Genomic DNA, 16,919 nt, shown 5'->3' on the forward strand with positions numbered 1-16,919 from the left:
CCGCGTGTGTATTGGTTGTGCGGGCAGGAGTGTCACCCATGTCTAGTGCGTGGTACGTCTTGCCTTCGGAACGCGACCGCCAGGAATCAGTCAGTGTCAGGGCCCAAGGCTGATTCAAGGCAGGTGTGTGGCCGCTTCACTGTCTGGGCGCACGCCTTAAGTTCGGCTCCCGCTGCGCATAGAGGGCACCACCGCAGTGGGCGCGAAACACACACACACGCACACGCACACACACACACCCCAAGCGCGGGAGGTGATACTGCCGGAGAACGAAGACTGATTGCGGGGGTGGGGGTGGGGGGGGTGGGGGGAGGGGCAGGTTCAACCGCAGGTGCGCACAGGCACTCAGACCCCCACACTCATTACTCGGCAGTACTGAACCTGCGAGACGTGAGCTTTCGAGAGCTGGAAACAAATTCTAGGAAAGTGGCGGAGAGAGGATGCCGGTGTTTAGGATGAGGGATACTTGTGTCTCTGGTACCGGATGCGGCGAAAATTCGTTGGGTCGCGGGGTCAAGAACCTGGGGGCTGGATCCCCCCGCGTCTTGCTGCCCTGTGCTCGACGGAAGGTGCGCTCACGCCTTCCCAGCCCTGAGGACCCGCTCTGCCGGCAGTGGGAGAGCTCTGCTTAGGAACGGATACGGGGACGCAGACGGATACCGGGCTGTTTCCAGGGCTTTCCCGGAACTCCCGGTTCCTCCTGAGTCTTCCTGCGCGGGGAGGCGCGGGCTAGGGGGTCCCCTTTTCCCGAGTGAAAGGCCGCGTCCCGCTCCCGCCCACGCTGGCCCCACCAGGGCTCTGCCACGGCTCCACTCACCGGCTCCCGCCACCTGGGTTCCGCTCCGGGACCTCGGCGGCCGGCGCCTCCCGACTCGCCCGCCCACCGGCCTCTCTTTCCAGCACCCGCGGCCTCCCTCCGGAGTGCAGGGGCCCGGGCGGCGCCGCGGCCCGGAGCGGGGTCGGAGGCCAAGCTGGGGCGCGGGCCAGAGCTGCCGCGCCGCCGGGCGCGGGAGAAGGAGGGCGCCCCCTCTCCTCTCGGGGCCGTGTCAATGCTTTGCACTTGGGGTGGCTGGCGGCTGGGGGTCCTTCCCCAGGGCCCTGGGACCTGGGCGCCCCCCGCCTCAGGCCCTTTCGGCGGGTCCGGTCGGCCCGCCGCGCTTTCCTGTCGGGGCGCAGGCAGCCGCGGGCGCGGGCGGCGGGGTGGGGGCCGGGGCAGGGGGAGGGGTCTCGGGGCCCGCTGGCCCGTCATTGGTTAATATTTTATTCTGTTGACATGTTTTCTTACTGCTGAGGCTTCCGACACCTTCTCCCCGGCCCCCCCTCCCGGCCGGAGCTTGGCCTGAGCTGTCAAAACCCCGCCCCCGGAGACCCACAATTGGTCCAAAAAGCGTAAAATCAGCAATCAAGGGGGGCCTGGCTCGTTAGCGCAGGGGATCCGAGCAGGGCAGGACATGTGAGATAGTCACAGTTTTCCAGAGATCACGACAAGATCTAACCAGTCGCGCGTGGTCCCCGGCGCCGGAGCGGGCCAGCCCAGCCCAGCCCCGCGCAGAGCCCCCGCCGCCCCCGCGCCCAGAGCCCCGCGTCCCTCGCCGTGCGCCGGACGGGGAACCGGGAGGAGCCGCCGCCGCGCTTGCCACCCGGGTCGCCCTTCCTCCGCGCGCGCCGCCGCCCGGGCCGGGGGTCCGAGCCGCGCGCCCCCGGCCCCGGGCCCCGGGCGCCTGGGCCGGATGTCCCGATGAGAGAGCCGGCGCTGGCGGCCAGCGCCATGGCTTACCACCCTTTCCACGCGCCACGGCCGGCCGACTTCCCCATGTCCGCCTTCCTGGCGGCGGCGCAGCCCTCCTTCTTCCCGGCGCTCGCACTGCCGCCCGGCGCGCTGGCCAAGCCGCTGCCCGACCCGGGCTTGGCGGGGGCGGCGGCCGCGGCGGCGGCGGCGGCGGCGGCGGCCGAGGCGGGGCTGCACGTCTCGGCACTCGGCCCGCATCCGCCCGCCGCACATCTGCGCTCGCTTAAGAGCCTGGAGCCCGAGGACGAGGTGGAGGACGACCCCAAGGTGACGCTGGAGGCCAAGGAGCTGTGGGACCAGTTCCACAAGCTGGGCACCGAGATGGTCATCACCAAGTCCGGGAGGTAGGGCGGCCGGCTGGCTGGAGGGCGCGCGGGTGGGTGGGAGAGGGACCCGACAGCACCGACCAGCGCCGAGCCCGTCGCTCGCGGCTCCCGGCCCGGGCCCCCGCGCCACGCTTAGACAACCAAGTTGACTTTTCTCATTTGGCACGGCACGAATTTTTAAAAACCAAAGCATCGAAATCTCCCAAGTGAAAACGAAAACAGGCTCCTGCAGAATAGTCCCAATCGTTCTGAGTCCCAAAGCCGAGGAGGCCCCGCAGCTCGGCCCTGGCGGGTCTCAGAAGTCTCGGCTACAACTCCTCAGCCCCGCGGCCTCGCTCTCCTGCCTCGGTGCTCCGGGTCTGTCTCGGTGCTCCGGGCAGAGGCAGCGTCTCCCCCACTCTCCTCCGACCCTGGAGCCCAGAATGAGACTCGCACCCCGCTAGGCCCAGGCTGGCCCACTGCCTCCCGCCGATCGCTGCGTTCTCGGCAGCGAGCCCCGAACCGGCCCAGCCGCAGCCTGACCCGGCCTGGAGCCTTGTCCGGCCGAGGAGCGAGGAGCTCCGGACGCACACGCCGCCCCAGGCCTTAAAGCCGGAAGAAAACTACAATCCCCAACCACTCAAGCCTTTGACTCAGACACGGAGAATCCAGGCCTCAGGCTCACCCTCTTCCCCCGAACTTCAGGGTCAGGGTCCTTGTCCGGCGCTGTAACCCAGTTCCTTCCCCAAGCAAACATCGTTCCAATTTATTTCTGAGAGCTTCGGTCCCAAGTGGATATATCCCCTGAACGAATTTCAGGAAGATTCAAGAGAAGCGGGTGTATTTATAAAGAACCTGGATTTCTTTCTTGGAGCTCAGCCTTCATCACAGATGAGGGAGAAAGGGGGAGTCACTAGATCTGAACATAGCGCCGATGGGACACCTTATGATAGGAGAGGGTCTTGACAGTCAGAAATGGGATTTCCCAGGAATACCAACCACAGGTGGGGTCTCCCGGGCAGTAATAAGGGGGCAGAGCAGCGACAGCAGAGGAACACAGGTGGGGAAGCTCCAGGCAGTGGTGTGTGGAGAGGGGTCCTCCCACAGGGAGCCGAGTCCCATGACGTCTCCATCTTTCCCTTTCTCGCAGGAGGATGTTTCCTCCCTTCAAGGTGCGAGTCAGCGGCCTCGATAAGAAGGCCAAGTATATCCTGCTGATGGACATTGTGGCCGCGGATGATTGCCGGTATAAATTCCATAACTCCCGCTGGATGGTGGCTGGCAAGGCCGACCCCGAGATGCCCAAACGGATGTACATCCACCCAGACAGCCCGGCCACGGGAGAGCAGTGGATGGCCAAGCCGGTGGCCTTCCACAAGCTGAAGCTGACCAACAACATCTCTGACAAGCATGGCTTCGTGAGTGCAAGGCAGATGTGCAGATGGGGGTCGGAGACTGCGCACCTGGCGCTGCAGGGGGTGGAGGGGGGGAGGAGAAGAGGCTGCGGGATTCCCCAGAGGCAAGCGCTTGCGAAACCTCCAAAGTGCTCCTGCCTGGGTCACTGCCCTGTGGTCTATGCCGGCTGGGCCTGGGCCCAGAGGGCTCTGCTCTGCAAGCCTGGAGAATAGCGGGGTTGGGGGCTGCTAAGCTCCAGGCTGCTCACAACCTCAGCTCCCGTCTGGCCTTCCAAAGCCCCTCCTAGAGTCCAACCGGATGCAGGTGTGGCTGGACCAGGTCGTGCAGCCGTTGGTCTTTAGGTTCTGAGCTTGGAAGACCTGCCCAGGACCTCAGCTTGTCCTCATCCTTCCCCAAGACCCGTGTTCTCACCCCTCTCTCCACACGAGGAGATTTAAAAGTTAAAACAGCCCCCTCCACACCTTTTCTGAGACTCCTTTCCCTCCTCCCACAGGCAGATGCCCGACCAGGAGGAGGGAGTTTGGGGTTCTCAGGGTTTCTGCCTGAGCCAGGGCCCCAGCGAATGGGAGGGGGGAGTTCATGGGGCAACCTGTCTGGAGGTAGGGCAGTCGGTGAGCCCTCAGAGATCCCAGTCTTCTCTCCGTGGGGTTACTAGGGGCTTAGCAGTGCGCCCAGGAAGAGAGGTTATGAGTGGAATTGTAGGGGGGTTTATTTTGTTTTCAACTGGCGTAAGTTTGTTTTTTTTTTTTAAACGAAGAGAGAAACTGTGATAAAGAAAATCGAGAGAAAAAATAAAAAGTAGTATAGGGGAGAAAAGGAGCAGAGAAGACAGGAGAAAACTGCGAAGGGGGTGGGGTGGGGTGGGGAAGACAGAACCGTGAGAGAGATGGAAAGAGGTCGGGTCCCCAGAGAATAGAAATGCTCGGGTCACAGGCTGGGGGCTGTCGGCTGACCTGCGCCCTCCCCGCAGACCATCCTGAACTCCATGCACAAGTACCAACCGCGCTTCCACATCGTGAGAGCCAACGACATCCTGAAGCTGCCCTACAGCACCTTCCGCACCTACGTGTTCCCCGAGACCGACTTCATCGCGGTTACTGCCTACCAGAACGACAAGGTGCGCGGGATGGGCAGCGGGCCCAGCCTCTGCACCGACGCCCTCCCACACGTGCAGGCTCCAACCCTCCACTCACACCAGTCCGCAGCCCCCCGCACCCAGCCCGCGCCCTCACGGCCCACTCCCGAGCACCAAGTCTCGCATCTGTAAGCGCAGCACCCACCGAAATCCCCCAGGCTCCCTCGCAAGCCGACGACACGTACACACACGCTCCCCCGGGCGTGCGAACAGCTGGGCGCTCGTTGGGGTGGGGATGTTTACTTAGCAATTAGCAGAGACTCCGGGCCCGCGCTGACATTTTTACATTTTATTCGTTTATTTCTTGGCTCAGGGATGGGAATTTAAATGAAAAGAGGACGCCCGAGGCAATCTGCCCAGGCTTTCCTGCTGCTAGGAACTCAACAACTAGGAACCGGGGGCCCAGCTTTCACTCTCCTGGGGGAGCCAGAGGGCGGGACAGGTGACACAGCCCCCATCTCCCCATCCCTCTCTGGGTCAGTCTAGGACCCCATTGGGAGGTGCTTAGAGACTTTTCCTTCAAGTGAAAGGGCTTTTTCTGCTCGCTGCATTTCTACACCCTCTCTCTAGAGGGGCAGAAGAACCAACCCACTAGGCCTGTGCCCGTATGCACCACTCTCGGATGAACGACTCTGTCTGAGTGTCCTGCTGGTCTTTTTTTCTATCCGTGTGAACCGGTGGTTCCCACGCATGCGGGTATACGTGTGCCATTTGGAGTGCCTTGGATCCGTGTGGAGGCGTGTGAATTCGTTTGGTTCTCCGAGCACTTGTTTTGCCTGCGTGTACTTGCGTGTGCGAGGGCCGTGAGTGTGCTTGTTTTTGTGTGTGTCTGCTGACCTGCGTGTGCTCTGCTGTCTGTGCGCGCCTGATCAGGTGCGGGTTAGTTTGACTTGAGTGGCCGTGTGGGCCTGCGTGCACGCTTGGACAGATTCCGACTCTGGACGCACAGCTTTGGGCTTGTATGTGCAAGTTGAGGGATTATGCCTCGAATGAAGTTTTTGGAGGTCGCTTTCCTCGAGGCCGGCCTCGCCTTGCCTTGTGGCTTGGAGCGTCCTATCCCAGGTGGGCGGGTACCAAGTGTACACTCCCCGGGCTCTCCTCTGGACTGGCAGCCGCTGACCTCCGAGTGCCCCAGGCCAGGCTGGAAGAGCCGCATCCTGACCTGGCGCCGCCCCCTCGGTCCCCGCAGATCACGCAGCTTAAGATCGACAACAACCCGTTTGCCAAGGGCTTCCGGGACACCGGGAATGGCCGGCGGGAGAAAAGGTGAGGGTGCGCGGGACGGCCCTGCGGCGGTGCCTGGGGGAACAGGACGTGGAGAGGGCGGGGGCGGGGGTGCACTAAGCTCTGACCCGCTCCCTCCGCTCATCCCCAGGAAGCAGCTGACGCTGCCGTCGTTGCGCTTGTACGAGGAGCACTGCAAGCCGGAGCGCGACGGCGCCGAGTCAGACGCCTCGTCTTGCGACCCTCCCCCCGCGCGGGAACCGCCACCCTCCCCAGGGACAGCACCTAGTCCTCTGCGCCTGCACCGGCCTAGAGGTGCGGGTCGGACGGGGAAGAGAAGGGGAGGGCGTCCTCCGGGCGCCGGGTTGGCTCGATGCTCAACATCCGGCTAACAAGGCCTGGGGGAAGCGTCAGCAGTGAGCCTGGGACGGGCCTCTAACCCAGGACTCCCCTGTGAAGGCCGTCCCGGCTGGCCCGCAGATCCTGCTGGGCTCCGAGCTGGGACCCTGGCCCCAGGTGACTCTGTGGCAGTAAGGTCTCCTCTACCGGGTTCACTTTCTCCCGCTGTAAATAAGGGGTCTTGGATGAGGGGGCCTACAGCTGCCCCTAGCCCGACGAGGATCTAGAAGCTCCTCCGACTTGGCCTCCCCGAGAGCAGGCTTTTGCACGTCTCTCCGGCCCGGCGCAGACCCCGGGAGAGGCTTCTCGCCTGTCTCTCCCCAGGCCCGTAACCCCGCGCGTCCTCTCTCCCCGCAGCCGAGGAGAAGTCGTGCACAGCGGACAGTGACCCGGAGTCCGAGAGGCTGAACGAAGAGCGCGCGGGGCCGGCGCTAGGCCGCAGCCCGGCCCTGGACGGCGGCAGCCCCCCTCGCCTGACCGAACCTGAGCGCGCCCGGGAGCGGCGCAGCCCAGAGAGGGGCAAGGAGCCGGCCGAGAGCGGCGGGGACGGCCCTTTTGGCCTGCGGGGCCTAGAGAAGGAGCGCGCCGAAGCTCGGCGGAAGGACGAGGGGCGCAAGGAGGCGGGCGAGGGCAAGGAGCCCGGCCTGGCGCCGCTGGTGGTGCAGACAGACAGTGCGTCCCCCCTGGGCGCCGGACACCTGCCGGGCCTGGCTTTCTCCGGCCATCTACACGGGCAGCAGTTCTTCGGGCCTCTGGGGGCCGGCCAGCCGCTCTTTCTGCACCCAGGACAGTTCGCCATGGGCCCTGGAGCCTTCTCCGCCATGGGCATGGGTCACCTACTGGCTTCCGTGGCAGGCGGCGGCGGCAGTGGAGGAGGCGGCGGGCCAGGGACGGCCACCGGGCTGGACGCAGGCGGGCTGGGTCCCGCGGCCAGCGCAGCAAGCACCGCTGGGCCCTTCCCGTTCCACCTCTCCCAGCATATGCTGGCATCTCAGGTAAGGCCTGTGAGCTGGTGGCAGCACGATGGAGGGAGGGAGGAGCGAGGTGGGCAGAGGAGGCAGGCCTAGGGCTTGAGGATGCCATAGGCGCTCCACGCTCCCTCCTGGGGAGACCTGATGGACCCTCTGGAACACACCTAGGTTCAGGGAGACTGCGACTGTGGGTCCAGGGTCTGGCCAGGACACTGCTTCTGACTTCTGTGTGACCTTGGGCAAGTCCCTGACCCTCTCTGGGCCTATTTCCTTCCCTACAATCTCAGCATAGAGTGGCATCCATTAGATTCTTTCTGCGCTGATAGACTGCAGCTGCCCCTGGCTTTTGTAGTCCACTTGCCTGGCCTGCCTCAGGACATTTTTCTTGGGAACAAAGACCCCTGGTTCACTGTCAGTCCCTGGAAGGCTAAGGTGGCTGGACCAAAGGAGTAGGAAAATTTGCAGTACGTTCTGGATAATTGACCACCAAAATGACCCACCTCCCAGACGTCTCTGGCCCCTTTCAGACCCTTCAGGAAGACCTCTGACCCGACAAAGGACTGGGCCATCCCTTCCCCCAAGCTGGGTCTCCCAACTCCCCCAGCCATACATCTCAGAGAAGAGGGGCTCAGTTCCCCAGGCCCAGGTTGAAATTCTGAGCTCCCAGGGGGGAGTTTATGAAACTGTGGCCAGCAGCAAAATAAGAAGATCCGATGGGGAGAGCGGCCTCTTTGTTTGCTTGGGTGGAATATTCCCTGTGGAAAGATTTGGAATCTCTGCAATCATTTTCTTCCCTCTGAGGTTTCTGGCAAATTGAACCCTTGAGATCTTATCTTAAGGGAAGGAAAATAGGAGTTCGGGTCTGAGAAGGCTCAGAAACAAATATTTTTAAAGTGGGGGAGGGGGTTCTGAAATGAGTTTTAAATAGAGCTCAGCGTCAGGGGTGTGTGGAGTGCGCGTTTGAGGCACTAACATCACGTATCTGGGCCTCTGAGCTGGCAAGGAAGCTTGCAGAAAATGGAGTTCAGGGCCTGGAGGTTTAATCTGCACCCTTGAGTCTGTGTGTATGTGAATGCCTCCTACCCAGATAAATTCTGGTGATAAGCACCAGCATCATAGAGGTCACAGGGAAGTCAGGGCTTCTAGACACAGCCTGGCCAACAGGTGCAAGGCCAGGGGAAGAGTACTCAGCACTCGGGAGGCATCACTTGGTGTACTGCTAGTGGTTAAGTTCTCAAGGCGGGGTAGCTCACCTCTGGCCACCAGGAAGAGTGAAAACCTGGGAGATCTGAAGACTCCCTCCTTCCTGTGAGACGCCAGGTCTGAATGCTCAGTAGGGCTTGACCTTCTCAGGAAGGATATTTTCTCATTCCTGACTAAGCTACTTCTCTTCCTTCTCCCTGTCTGAGCCAGGCCTGAGGCTCCCTGGAAGCCCAGCCCAGTCAGCTCCTGCCCTCCTCCCCATACCCACATACTCTGTGGAGTGAACCATTATCTCAAAGGTCAGATAATCCCAAAGTCGGGCCTCAGGGACTTGGGCTGCATTTGTCCCGGGTTTCTCGGCTACTGTGCTTTCCACAGGCAAAGACTTTGCATTCCTTCCTCAGCTGCCACTTAAGTGCCGCCAGGAGTTCTTTGTAGAGTACTCGGGCCAGTTTATAAACTGATTGCCATCTGTATCCTTCTCCTGGCCCAGGTACGAGACCCCCCCGAGCAGGTGGGCACGCAGAGGGAGAGTTTACAAAGCTCCTCCCCCCGCCTGTGCTTCCTCGGCCCTGTTGGACACCTGCAGATAGAAAGGCTGGGGAGGGCACTGTTTTAAGTGAGCAGAACCTCCCTCTCAATACAGCCAGAGACGCCTGCTGGCCCCCTGGCCCTGTGCCGGCCCTGTTTCCTCCCTTAAGGCCGATGCTAGTTCCGTTGCCTGTAATGGCCTTCCCTTACTCCTGCTGTAGTACCTGGCACAGAGCTTGATGGCGGCAGGTCTGTGCATCCAAATCTGAAGTGAACTCCGCTTCTGACTAGCTTTGGCCATAGGTATACTGGCTTATGCCTACCTATTCTCTTTTGGGATTATAGTTACATAAACTCTAGTCATATTCCTAAAAGTAGTAGGGCAAGGAGTCCCAGTTGTAGCCTCACCCCTAGTACCCAGATCACCCTCAGAAACATCTCAGGCAGGATGCCTAACCCTTATCTTGTTCTGTTTCTTCCAGGGAATCCCAATGCCCACCTTCGGAGGCCTCTTCCCCTACCCCTACACCTACATGGCAGCCGCTGCGGCCGCGGCCTCCGCTTTGCCAGCCACTAGTGCTGCGGCTGCCGCCGCCGCCGCCGCCGGCTCCCTATCCCGGAGTCCCTTTCTGGGCAGTGCCCGGCCCCGCCTGCGCTTCAGTCCCTACCAGATCCCAGTCACCATCCCGCCTAGCACTAGCCTCCTCACCACTGGGCTGGCGGCCGAGGGCTCCAAGGCTGCAGGCGGCAACAGCCGGGAGCCCAGCCCGCTGCCCGAGCTGGCTCTCCGCAAAGTGGGGGCCCCGCCCCGCGGTGCCCTGTCGCCCAGCGGCTCAGCCAAAGAGGCGGCCAGTGAACTGCAGAGCATCCAGAGACTGGTGAGTGGGCTGGAGAGCCAGCGAGCCCTCTCCCCCGGCAGGGAGTCGCCCAAGTGAGGGGCTGCCCAGCTGCTCCGCTGCCACGCAGGCGTCATGGGCTGCCTGCCCCTGCTGCTTGGGACGTGTACAGCACAGAATGGGTATTTATTTAAGTAAAGGAGAAAGAGCGGGCTGCAGCAGCCAGAATGAAGCCCTGATCAGCCAGCCAGGGCCTGGGACACTTCCCTGGGCCTCACAAGGAATCCGGCTGCCGGGAACACAGTCGCTTTGGAGCCACCGGATTTGGTGCAGGCCTGCTCCAGTGTCAAGGTGTCATCGGCGGTGGCGACAGGGGGCCTCTTCAGGTCCTCCAGCGCTGTGGGGAAGCCTCGTCCCCCGCCCAGCCAGGGGCTGGCTCTTCGGGAGCCGGAAGGTGCAGGGGCCAGGGGATGGAGCCTCAACAGAGCCCCTAGCCTGCGGCTGGGACCGCTTGAGAGTCTGGGGAGAGGGGTGCTGGGGTCAGTGAAGATTGAAGTCAGTGTAGACATGAGAGGGACCTGCTCTTTTAGTCCTTCCACCTCTTCCCCCAGACAGGCGCCCCTCCCACCCCTGGGTCAGCGGAGGGAGTGGCACTTCTGCCTTGAGTCCCCAGGGGAAAAAAGATATTTATGAAATAAATGGTAATTTGTGTAAATAAGCTTTAAGGTTCCCAGAATTATGCAAATTGGTATTAATTTATTCAAAGGTGTACATTGCTGTGTACATAATATTTAGAGATTAACTCATAGCATTTAATTTTTTTTTCATTTTACATGAGCATCTATATTGTACAGGGCTGGGGGGTAGGTTCCTTGGCTGTGGGAGAGGGCCCCGATCCCCGGAGGAGCTCCCACCCCGCCAGCCCCTCAGCCCCTGCGCCAGGGCTTTGCTCGCCCGGCCCGCGGGCTCCACCTCAGGTTTTCACTTTTCGCTCTGGAGCGAGACGAAACGACAAAAACTCGAGAAAACAATAAAACGCTACAATGCGAAGTGAACGGCGCAGTGCGCTCTGTGGGCCGCGCGGGGCAGGGGCGCCGCACGCGCGTCAGGCGGGACTGGAGGCGGGGACCGAAGGTCGGGCGCCCGGGGCTGGGCGGCAGCTGCTCGCCGGGGGCGGCTGCAAGGCCGCGGCAGCGAGCGGAGCTGCGAGGCCGGGCGGCGCCGGCGCGGGCTGCGGGCTGGGCCGGGAGGCGCCGAGCCGCCGCGAGCCCCCCGCGCCCCCAGCCCCCCGCGCCGCAGGCCGGGGGCCGGGCTCCCTCTGCTGGCCGCTCGCCTCCGGCCGCCGCTCCCACCGCTCCGCGCCCAGCCTCCCGGCTCCTGCTCGGGGCGCCGCGGTGAAACTGCATCCCCTTTCAGAGCCTCTGGGTAGGTGGAGCTGGGAGGATGGGTGCTGCCTGCTCCCTCTCTCCCTTCGGAGGAGGGGTTTGGCCATGGTCTCCCAAATACCGCGGGCCGTAGAATCCTTTTCCATCTCCCTGACTCCTGAACCCCCCCCAAAGAAACGTTCTCTCCGTGTCAGGGCTGTTGACTAGAGTGGCAAAGTCTAGCCTGGAAGTTCTCCCGTGGAAGTCATCTAAATCCCCCTTGGGGTGTGGGGAGCGGGGCTCTTTCTTTTCCTGCTTCACCTTCCCCCTGTATAATAATGGGTTCATCTGGAGGTCTCTCAGGGAGTCCCACTGTGTCAGTCTCCAGTAGGTCTCCTTCCCCGTGGCCAGCGTCTGCAAGGACGGCTGCCTCCCCCCTCTCCCATGAGGGCGGCATCTTCTCTCTTCTTCACCCAGCCAACAGGTGTCTCCAGCCCCAAATCCTAGCAGCGGAAGGGGTGGGAGACGGGCGGTCACTCTTTCAGACCACCGCTGGGTCTGTCCATCACTGAACACCCCTCCCCCCTTCCAGTTCCCTCTCTTTAAGCCTCCGGCATCTATAACGCCCTGGCGGAGCAGGCTGCTTAACTTGGGCACTTTGGGGGACAAGAGGCCCTGGCTTCCAAATTCACCAGGGACATCGAGGAGGGTGAGATGGAGGAAGGGTGAATGTGGAGGTGGAATTGGCCTCCAAGCTCGCAGGACACCTTCGTGGGCCGACACATTTATTTACAAGGAAGAGAATCACGTCCGCCTCTTCCAGGGAGGGAGCTGGCCCCAGGCCACGATGTATTTGGCGAGGGGCTCTGGCCAGTGAACGAGTGGGAGGGCCAGAAGTCTGTCCCAGCTCTCGGAGGGTGGGCGGCGGCTTCCTTGCCTCTGAGCTTGGGGCGTGCAGGACAGGGAGGTGGGCTGTTCAGGAACAGGGAGGGGCAGAAGGGCCCCTTTCTCAGCTCAGATAAAATCCTCCGTGGACAGTGTCTTTATTCGAGGTCTCTTCGGGCTAAAAACGCCTCTAAAGCTCGCAGACGGGCGCGTTGGTTTCTCCCGGTTTCTCACTGTCAGCCCGTCTAGGAAGAACTGAGACGAGGCTGCGGAGCGAGCTGCTGACACCAGGGGGCAGCACCGACCTGGAGCCGCGGGCTGGCCCGCGGGCAGCCGGGGAACCGGAGGAGGGTCTCTGTCGCGGCCGGGCAGAGCGGCCTGGTTGCGAGCGCGTTCTCACCGCGTGGTGGCTGCAGCGCCCCGGGCGGGGTGGAGTGATACTCCAGGGCCTCGAGACGCCCCGGGCCGCGAGCGCAGCTCGGAGAGTCGGGCCCCCTTCCCCCCGGCCCCCGCCGCACCGTCGCCCTCGCGGCTCTGCGCTGGGTCCCAGCTGCGAGCCTGAGTTCGGCTGCGGGAACCGCGCGGTCGAGTCCGAGACAAAGGCCAGGCCGCTCCCTGGCCCAATTAAGCCACCCGCCTCCCAGCCTTCATTGTTCCCGGGGTCGCCAATTAGCCCAGGCGCCCCGCGTCCCGCCGCTCCGGTGCCCCAAGGCCTCCTTAACCCTTCAGGGCCTGGCACCAGGGGCCCTAGACGGCAGAATCCCCAGGGGACGCGTGCGGAGCGCGTGTCTGGGCGTGATAGGGGTTGCTGACCAGGTGTGTCGCCGCGGTGCCCTGTGCGTGGGAACTGTGAGGGGTGAGAAGGAATTGCACGTGTCGGTGTGGGGTTGTGATGCGGTTCACAGGGGAGCTTGGAGACGGGGTGGGGGGTGGGGGCGCCGTGAGACCCCTAGCGGCTAGGCAGCAAGGACTGCGACAACTAGGGGACAATTCCTCTTCTGTCAATCAAGTCATCCCCCTACCCCCACCCCCGCCAACCCACCCCCCAGAAATGCTGCCGGGGAGGAAATCCTGAGCATCAGCGGCCCGGCCCTGCCCTGCCCTCCCCAAGGGCGCAGAACTGGGACCCGCCTCCCCATCGTACCGCGAATGCCCACGCAGGGCACCCCTTGGAGCAAGAGGGGCGCATTCAGCTCGGTGCGCCCCAGAACACCTACAGGTGAAAGCCTCAGCTCGGGGCCCCTACCCACCCCGCCCCCCTCATTCCCCGGGTTTAGTTCAAGGGACAGAGTCTCCATGAAACCGAGATTTAAACTCTGAGCCTGCCTTCCTCACCGACTTTGAGAAGTACCCCCAATCCAGTCCCACTCTGTCCTCTCCTTGGCTGTCGCGGACCCCAAAGTCCGTAGCAGCAGCCCGGCATACAAGGTCCGGCGAGGGGCCGAGGGCTCCGTGCTCTAGGGTCTGGGCCACGGAGGGGAGACCTGTGCACGCCCGGGGTTAGGGGCAAAGGGAAAGGAGTCTGAGCTCCAGGTCCTCTCCGGGTACCCCCCCGGGAGCGCCCCTGGCAGTGTAGCCTCACTGAATACGTTCCTGTCTCCGTCCGAACCCTCCAGGGACTTCGATGTGCCCTTGGAGCTCCTTCGAGTTCTCTGGAGGCGCAGACCCGCTCACCCCACCCCTCACGCGCTCCCGAAGCACCAAGTTCCCAGAGCCGACGGCCGCCCCTCTTTTCCAGGCTCCTCCTTTGGGTAGCTTCCGCAGCTCCGGGCGGGGAACCGGCCAGAGCCGGCCCTGTCCGCGGGCCGTGGCAACTCCCCACATGCCCACCAGATGGCGCTCCAGGCCAGGGCCCGGGCGGCGGCGGGACAGCGCGCCAGGGGCTAGAGCCGGCGGTGGACCCAGAGCCGCAGCACGACCCGCACCGAGACAGAGCCACAGACAACGGAGATGCAGGCCCAGAGACGGGCACAGGCAGCCGAGAGACTGAGGTGCTCCGCGGAGTTCGAAGGAGGCTCTGGACAGAGGCTGCAGACGCAAGGAAGGGACTGCCCGAGGCTTGGGATGGGGGCTTCTCGCCTCCTCCTCGGGGCCGCCCTGCCGGGCCAATTCCCCGCCCTGCGAAGCCCCAGCTGCAAGCACCCGCCGGCCGCCTTCTGTGTGCCGGGCGGGCCGGGGCCCTCGCGATCCTCCTCGGGGCCGGAGGCCGCCGCACTCCCGCCTTCCGGGCCTCTCAGAAGCGGGGCTATGGGCTTGATCCTGTCCCTCGCCCGACGAACTGCATTGCCCGGCGGGGCCCCCTCGAAGGGGCGGGGTGGAGGGATGGGAGGTTGAGGGGGCTCCCGGGCGGTGGGCGGGATCCAGTGCACCTCCCACTGGGCAGTCTACCGAGGCGCCTTCCTCCAGCTCACCTCCCCCACCCCTGTCTTCCAGGCCGCGGGGTGGGGGGCTGCGGGCGGGATACCCGCCCCCCCACCCCGCCCGTCCCGGCGAGCCTCGCGGAGCCGCTCCCCTAGGGCTCTGCCTCCGTGGGCCCCGGTGCCAGAAGCCCTGGGGAGGCTTCGGGTCTGTGTTGTTCCAGTGGGAAGCGGTGGGGACTGGCGAGGGCACGGGGGTTTAAAAGCCTGAGACTCTCCCTCGGGTTTGAAAGCCACCAAGGTTCTGGGTCAGGTTTGAATGGGGAGGGGGAGTGCGAGGCCCAATGACCTGTTGCCAGTTTGATTCGGGGCCCGAGGTTCGGAAGGCTAATGCCAGCTGACGCTTAACGTCCTCAGATGAGCTCTGGCAGTCTCGGAGATTACATCCCTTATTATTAACTAAGAGTACACAGCTAGAAAGCTGCCACACAGTCACCAGCTTGTTGTGTGATGCCCGCCGGGTGTCTTTCCTGCACTAGGTCTCCAGCTCTTTCCCCTTCAGTGCATAACACGGGATAGAATCAAACCCGTGGTGGTTTAGTAGTTATCTACAGGTCCATCTACCCCTGAAGCTGGGGAGATAGCTATAAGGTCAAGCTCTGACTCTTACCGTGTGACCTTGGACAACGTGACTTTCTTCTCTGGGCCCCAAAACCTCCTCCTGAGAATAAGTGGTTTGGAGTAAAATCAAATTGGTCTGTGAGTGATCAGGTGACCTCGGTCTCCAATTCCCAGTGACACCCCCCCCCACACACACACCCCAACATCTTCAGATAAGAGGCTGGGACTCCACTTCCATTTAATGTTTGAGGAACCTCAGCCTGGAGGACAGGCAGGGTCATCCACAGACCCAGGCTGTTGTTACTGAGATTTCTCTGGTGGGGGCAGGGCTGGTGGCCGGAATGAATTCACAATTAGGAAATCGCATTCCAGGTCCTGAAAGCTTCAGGGAGCCGGCTGGCTCCAGCTGTCTCCACTTCTTGTGGGATGTGGTTATTCCCTTCCACCCCGCCCCCCACCCCCCCTTCCACCTTGGTACAAACTGCAAGAGAGGCACAGCTTGCTGGAGGGTGGGTTTCGGCATCCAGCACCACAGTTTGTCCACTGACTGTGATTTCTTCCCAAAGAGAGAAGGGGATACTGATGGAGGGCATACAGGTACTCATGTTTAAGGGTGCCCCCCAGATACCCAACAGGCTAATTCCTTCGCTGGTGGAAGGCTTTGGGGGCGTTCAAAGCACTTCTGTGTGTGGGCTTTCCCTGAGCGCTCCCTGGCAGGGTGTTGGTGATGAATCTCCATTTCACAGCCGATGACAGTGAGGTTCAAGGAGGTGAAGTGAAGTGCCCCAGGCCATCCAGTAAATAAAGGAAGAGCTCTTGCACAATCCCACGGGCCTGGTTCTTGGAAACGTTAGCTGATGAAGTGATGATGGGTGAGAGTCAGCCTCATGGCTGGGAAAGGGCAAAGGGCTGTGTGCCCTCTGTGGCCCGTTGGGCCACGTGTCCATGGGAGAAGCAGCCTGACTGGGAGCCCAAGACCAGGACACCGGGGGAAGGGTGGCCTCCCCGCTTCATATCAGCCCAGTAGGGCCTGTCAGGGACCCCTGGTGGGGGTAGGGGCTTCCTTTGTGTAAAACCATAGCAGGGGTGATGTCACATGGCAAGTACTAAGCTCAGGCATGTTTGCTCTCCTTATTGATTTCCGTCCCCAAGAGAACAAGGTGTCCTCTGGCCCTACCTCACCCGCTCCTCAGCCTGAGGGGAGGAGCTTGGGCACATCCACGCTGTGCTCAGCGCTGGGCATGCCTTTTCTTATCGCATTCTCAGCTGGGCAGTGGGTATCCTCAGCCCCACTTTACAGAGGAGAACACCAAGGCTTAACCCTGCCCAAGGTTATAGAGCTGCTAAGAAGCAGGTCACAGGTCATGGCAAGGTCTGGCCGACCCCAAGCCTGGGCTCTTTCCTGGAGCCCTGAGAGTCCCTGCCCTACCGCCCCCGGGCCCCCGAGTTCTACTGGGCATTCAGCCCAACCCCCCGTGGCGGGCTCTGGCGGGACTGGTCCTTATTTAGCCCTGCCCCACTATGGGTCTTATTTCTTTCTTCAAGGGACTGTCCACTCTCCCAGCTTTGGCCTCCCACAATTGTCACCGCGTGTCCACAGCAGTTCTGACTTGAGTACCGCTAGATCAAATTCTGAGAAACCCCTTAGACCTTAGCAAGTCACCCGGTAGGTCACCCTGCCACTCACACACAGACACCCACACACATGCCTGCATGTATGTGGAAACCCACACACATGCCTGCATGTATGTACATAGCACGCCCCCCCCACAGACACACAAATGAATACATATACGGACACCCCCCCCCACATACCCACAGAGACACTTCCTTAACAACCACATGCAAACACACAGAAACCTGCACACACACACAGACACACA

General features: G+C 62.3%; 1 protein-coding gene across 1 annotated transcript; it reads left to right on the forward strand.

The window, feature by feature from the left end:
* Window positions 1–1,524: 1,524 nt before the first annotated feature.
* Window positions 1,525–10,864, forward strand: TBX2 (T-box transcription factor 2). Its single transcript, XM_057717241.1, has 7 exons — window positions 1,525–2,133; window positions 3,245–3,512; window positions 4,481–4,627; window positions 5,835–5,911; window positions 6,021–6,184; window positions 6,626–7,263; window positions 9,456–10,864. The coding sequence occupies exons 1-7, from the start codon at window positions 1,739–1,741 to the stop codon at window positions 9,906–9,908; spliced, it is 2,142 nt and encodes a 713-aa protein (XP_057573224.1). The 5' UTR covers window positions 1,525–1,738; the 3' UTR covers window positions 9,909–10,864.
* Window positions 10,865–16,919: the final 6,055 nt, after the last annotated feature.

This window comes from Hippopotamus amphibius, chromosome 17 (assembly GCF_030028045.1).
Source record: "Hippopotamus amphibius kiboko isolate mHipAmp2 chromosome 17, mHipAmp2.hap2, whole genome shotgun sequence".
NCBI classification, from domain to species: Eukaryota; Metazoa; Chordata; class Mammalia; order Artiodactyla; family Hippopotamidae; genus Hippopotamus; species Hippopotamus amphibius.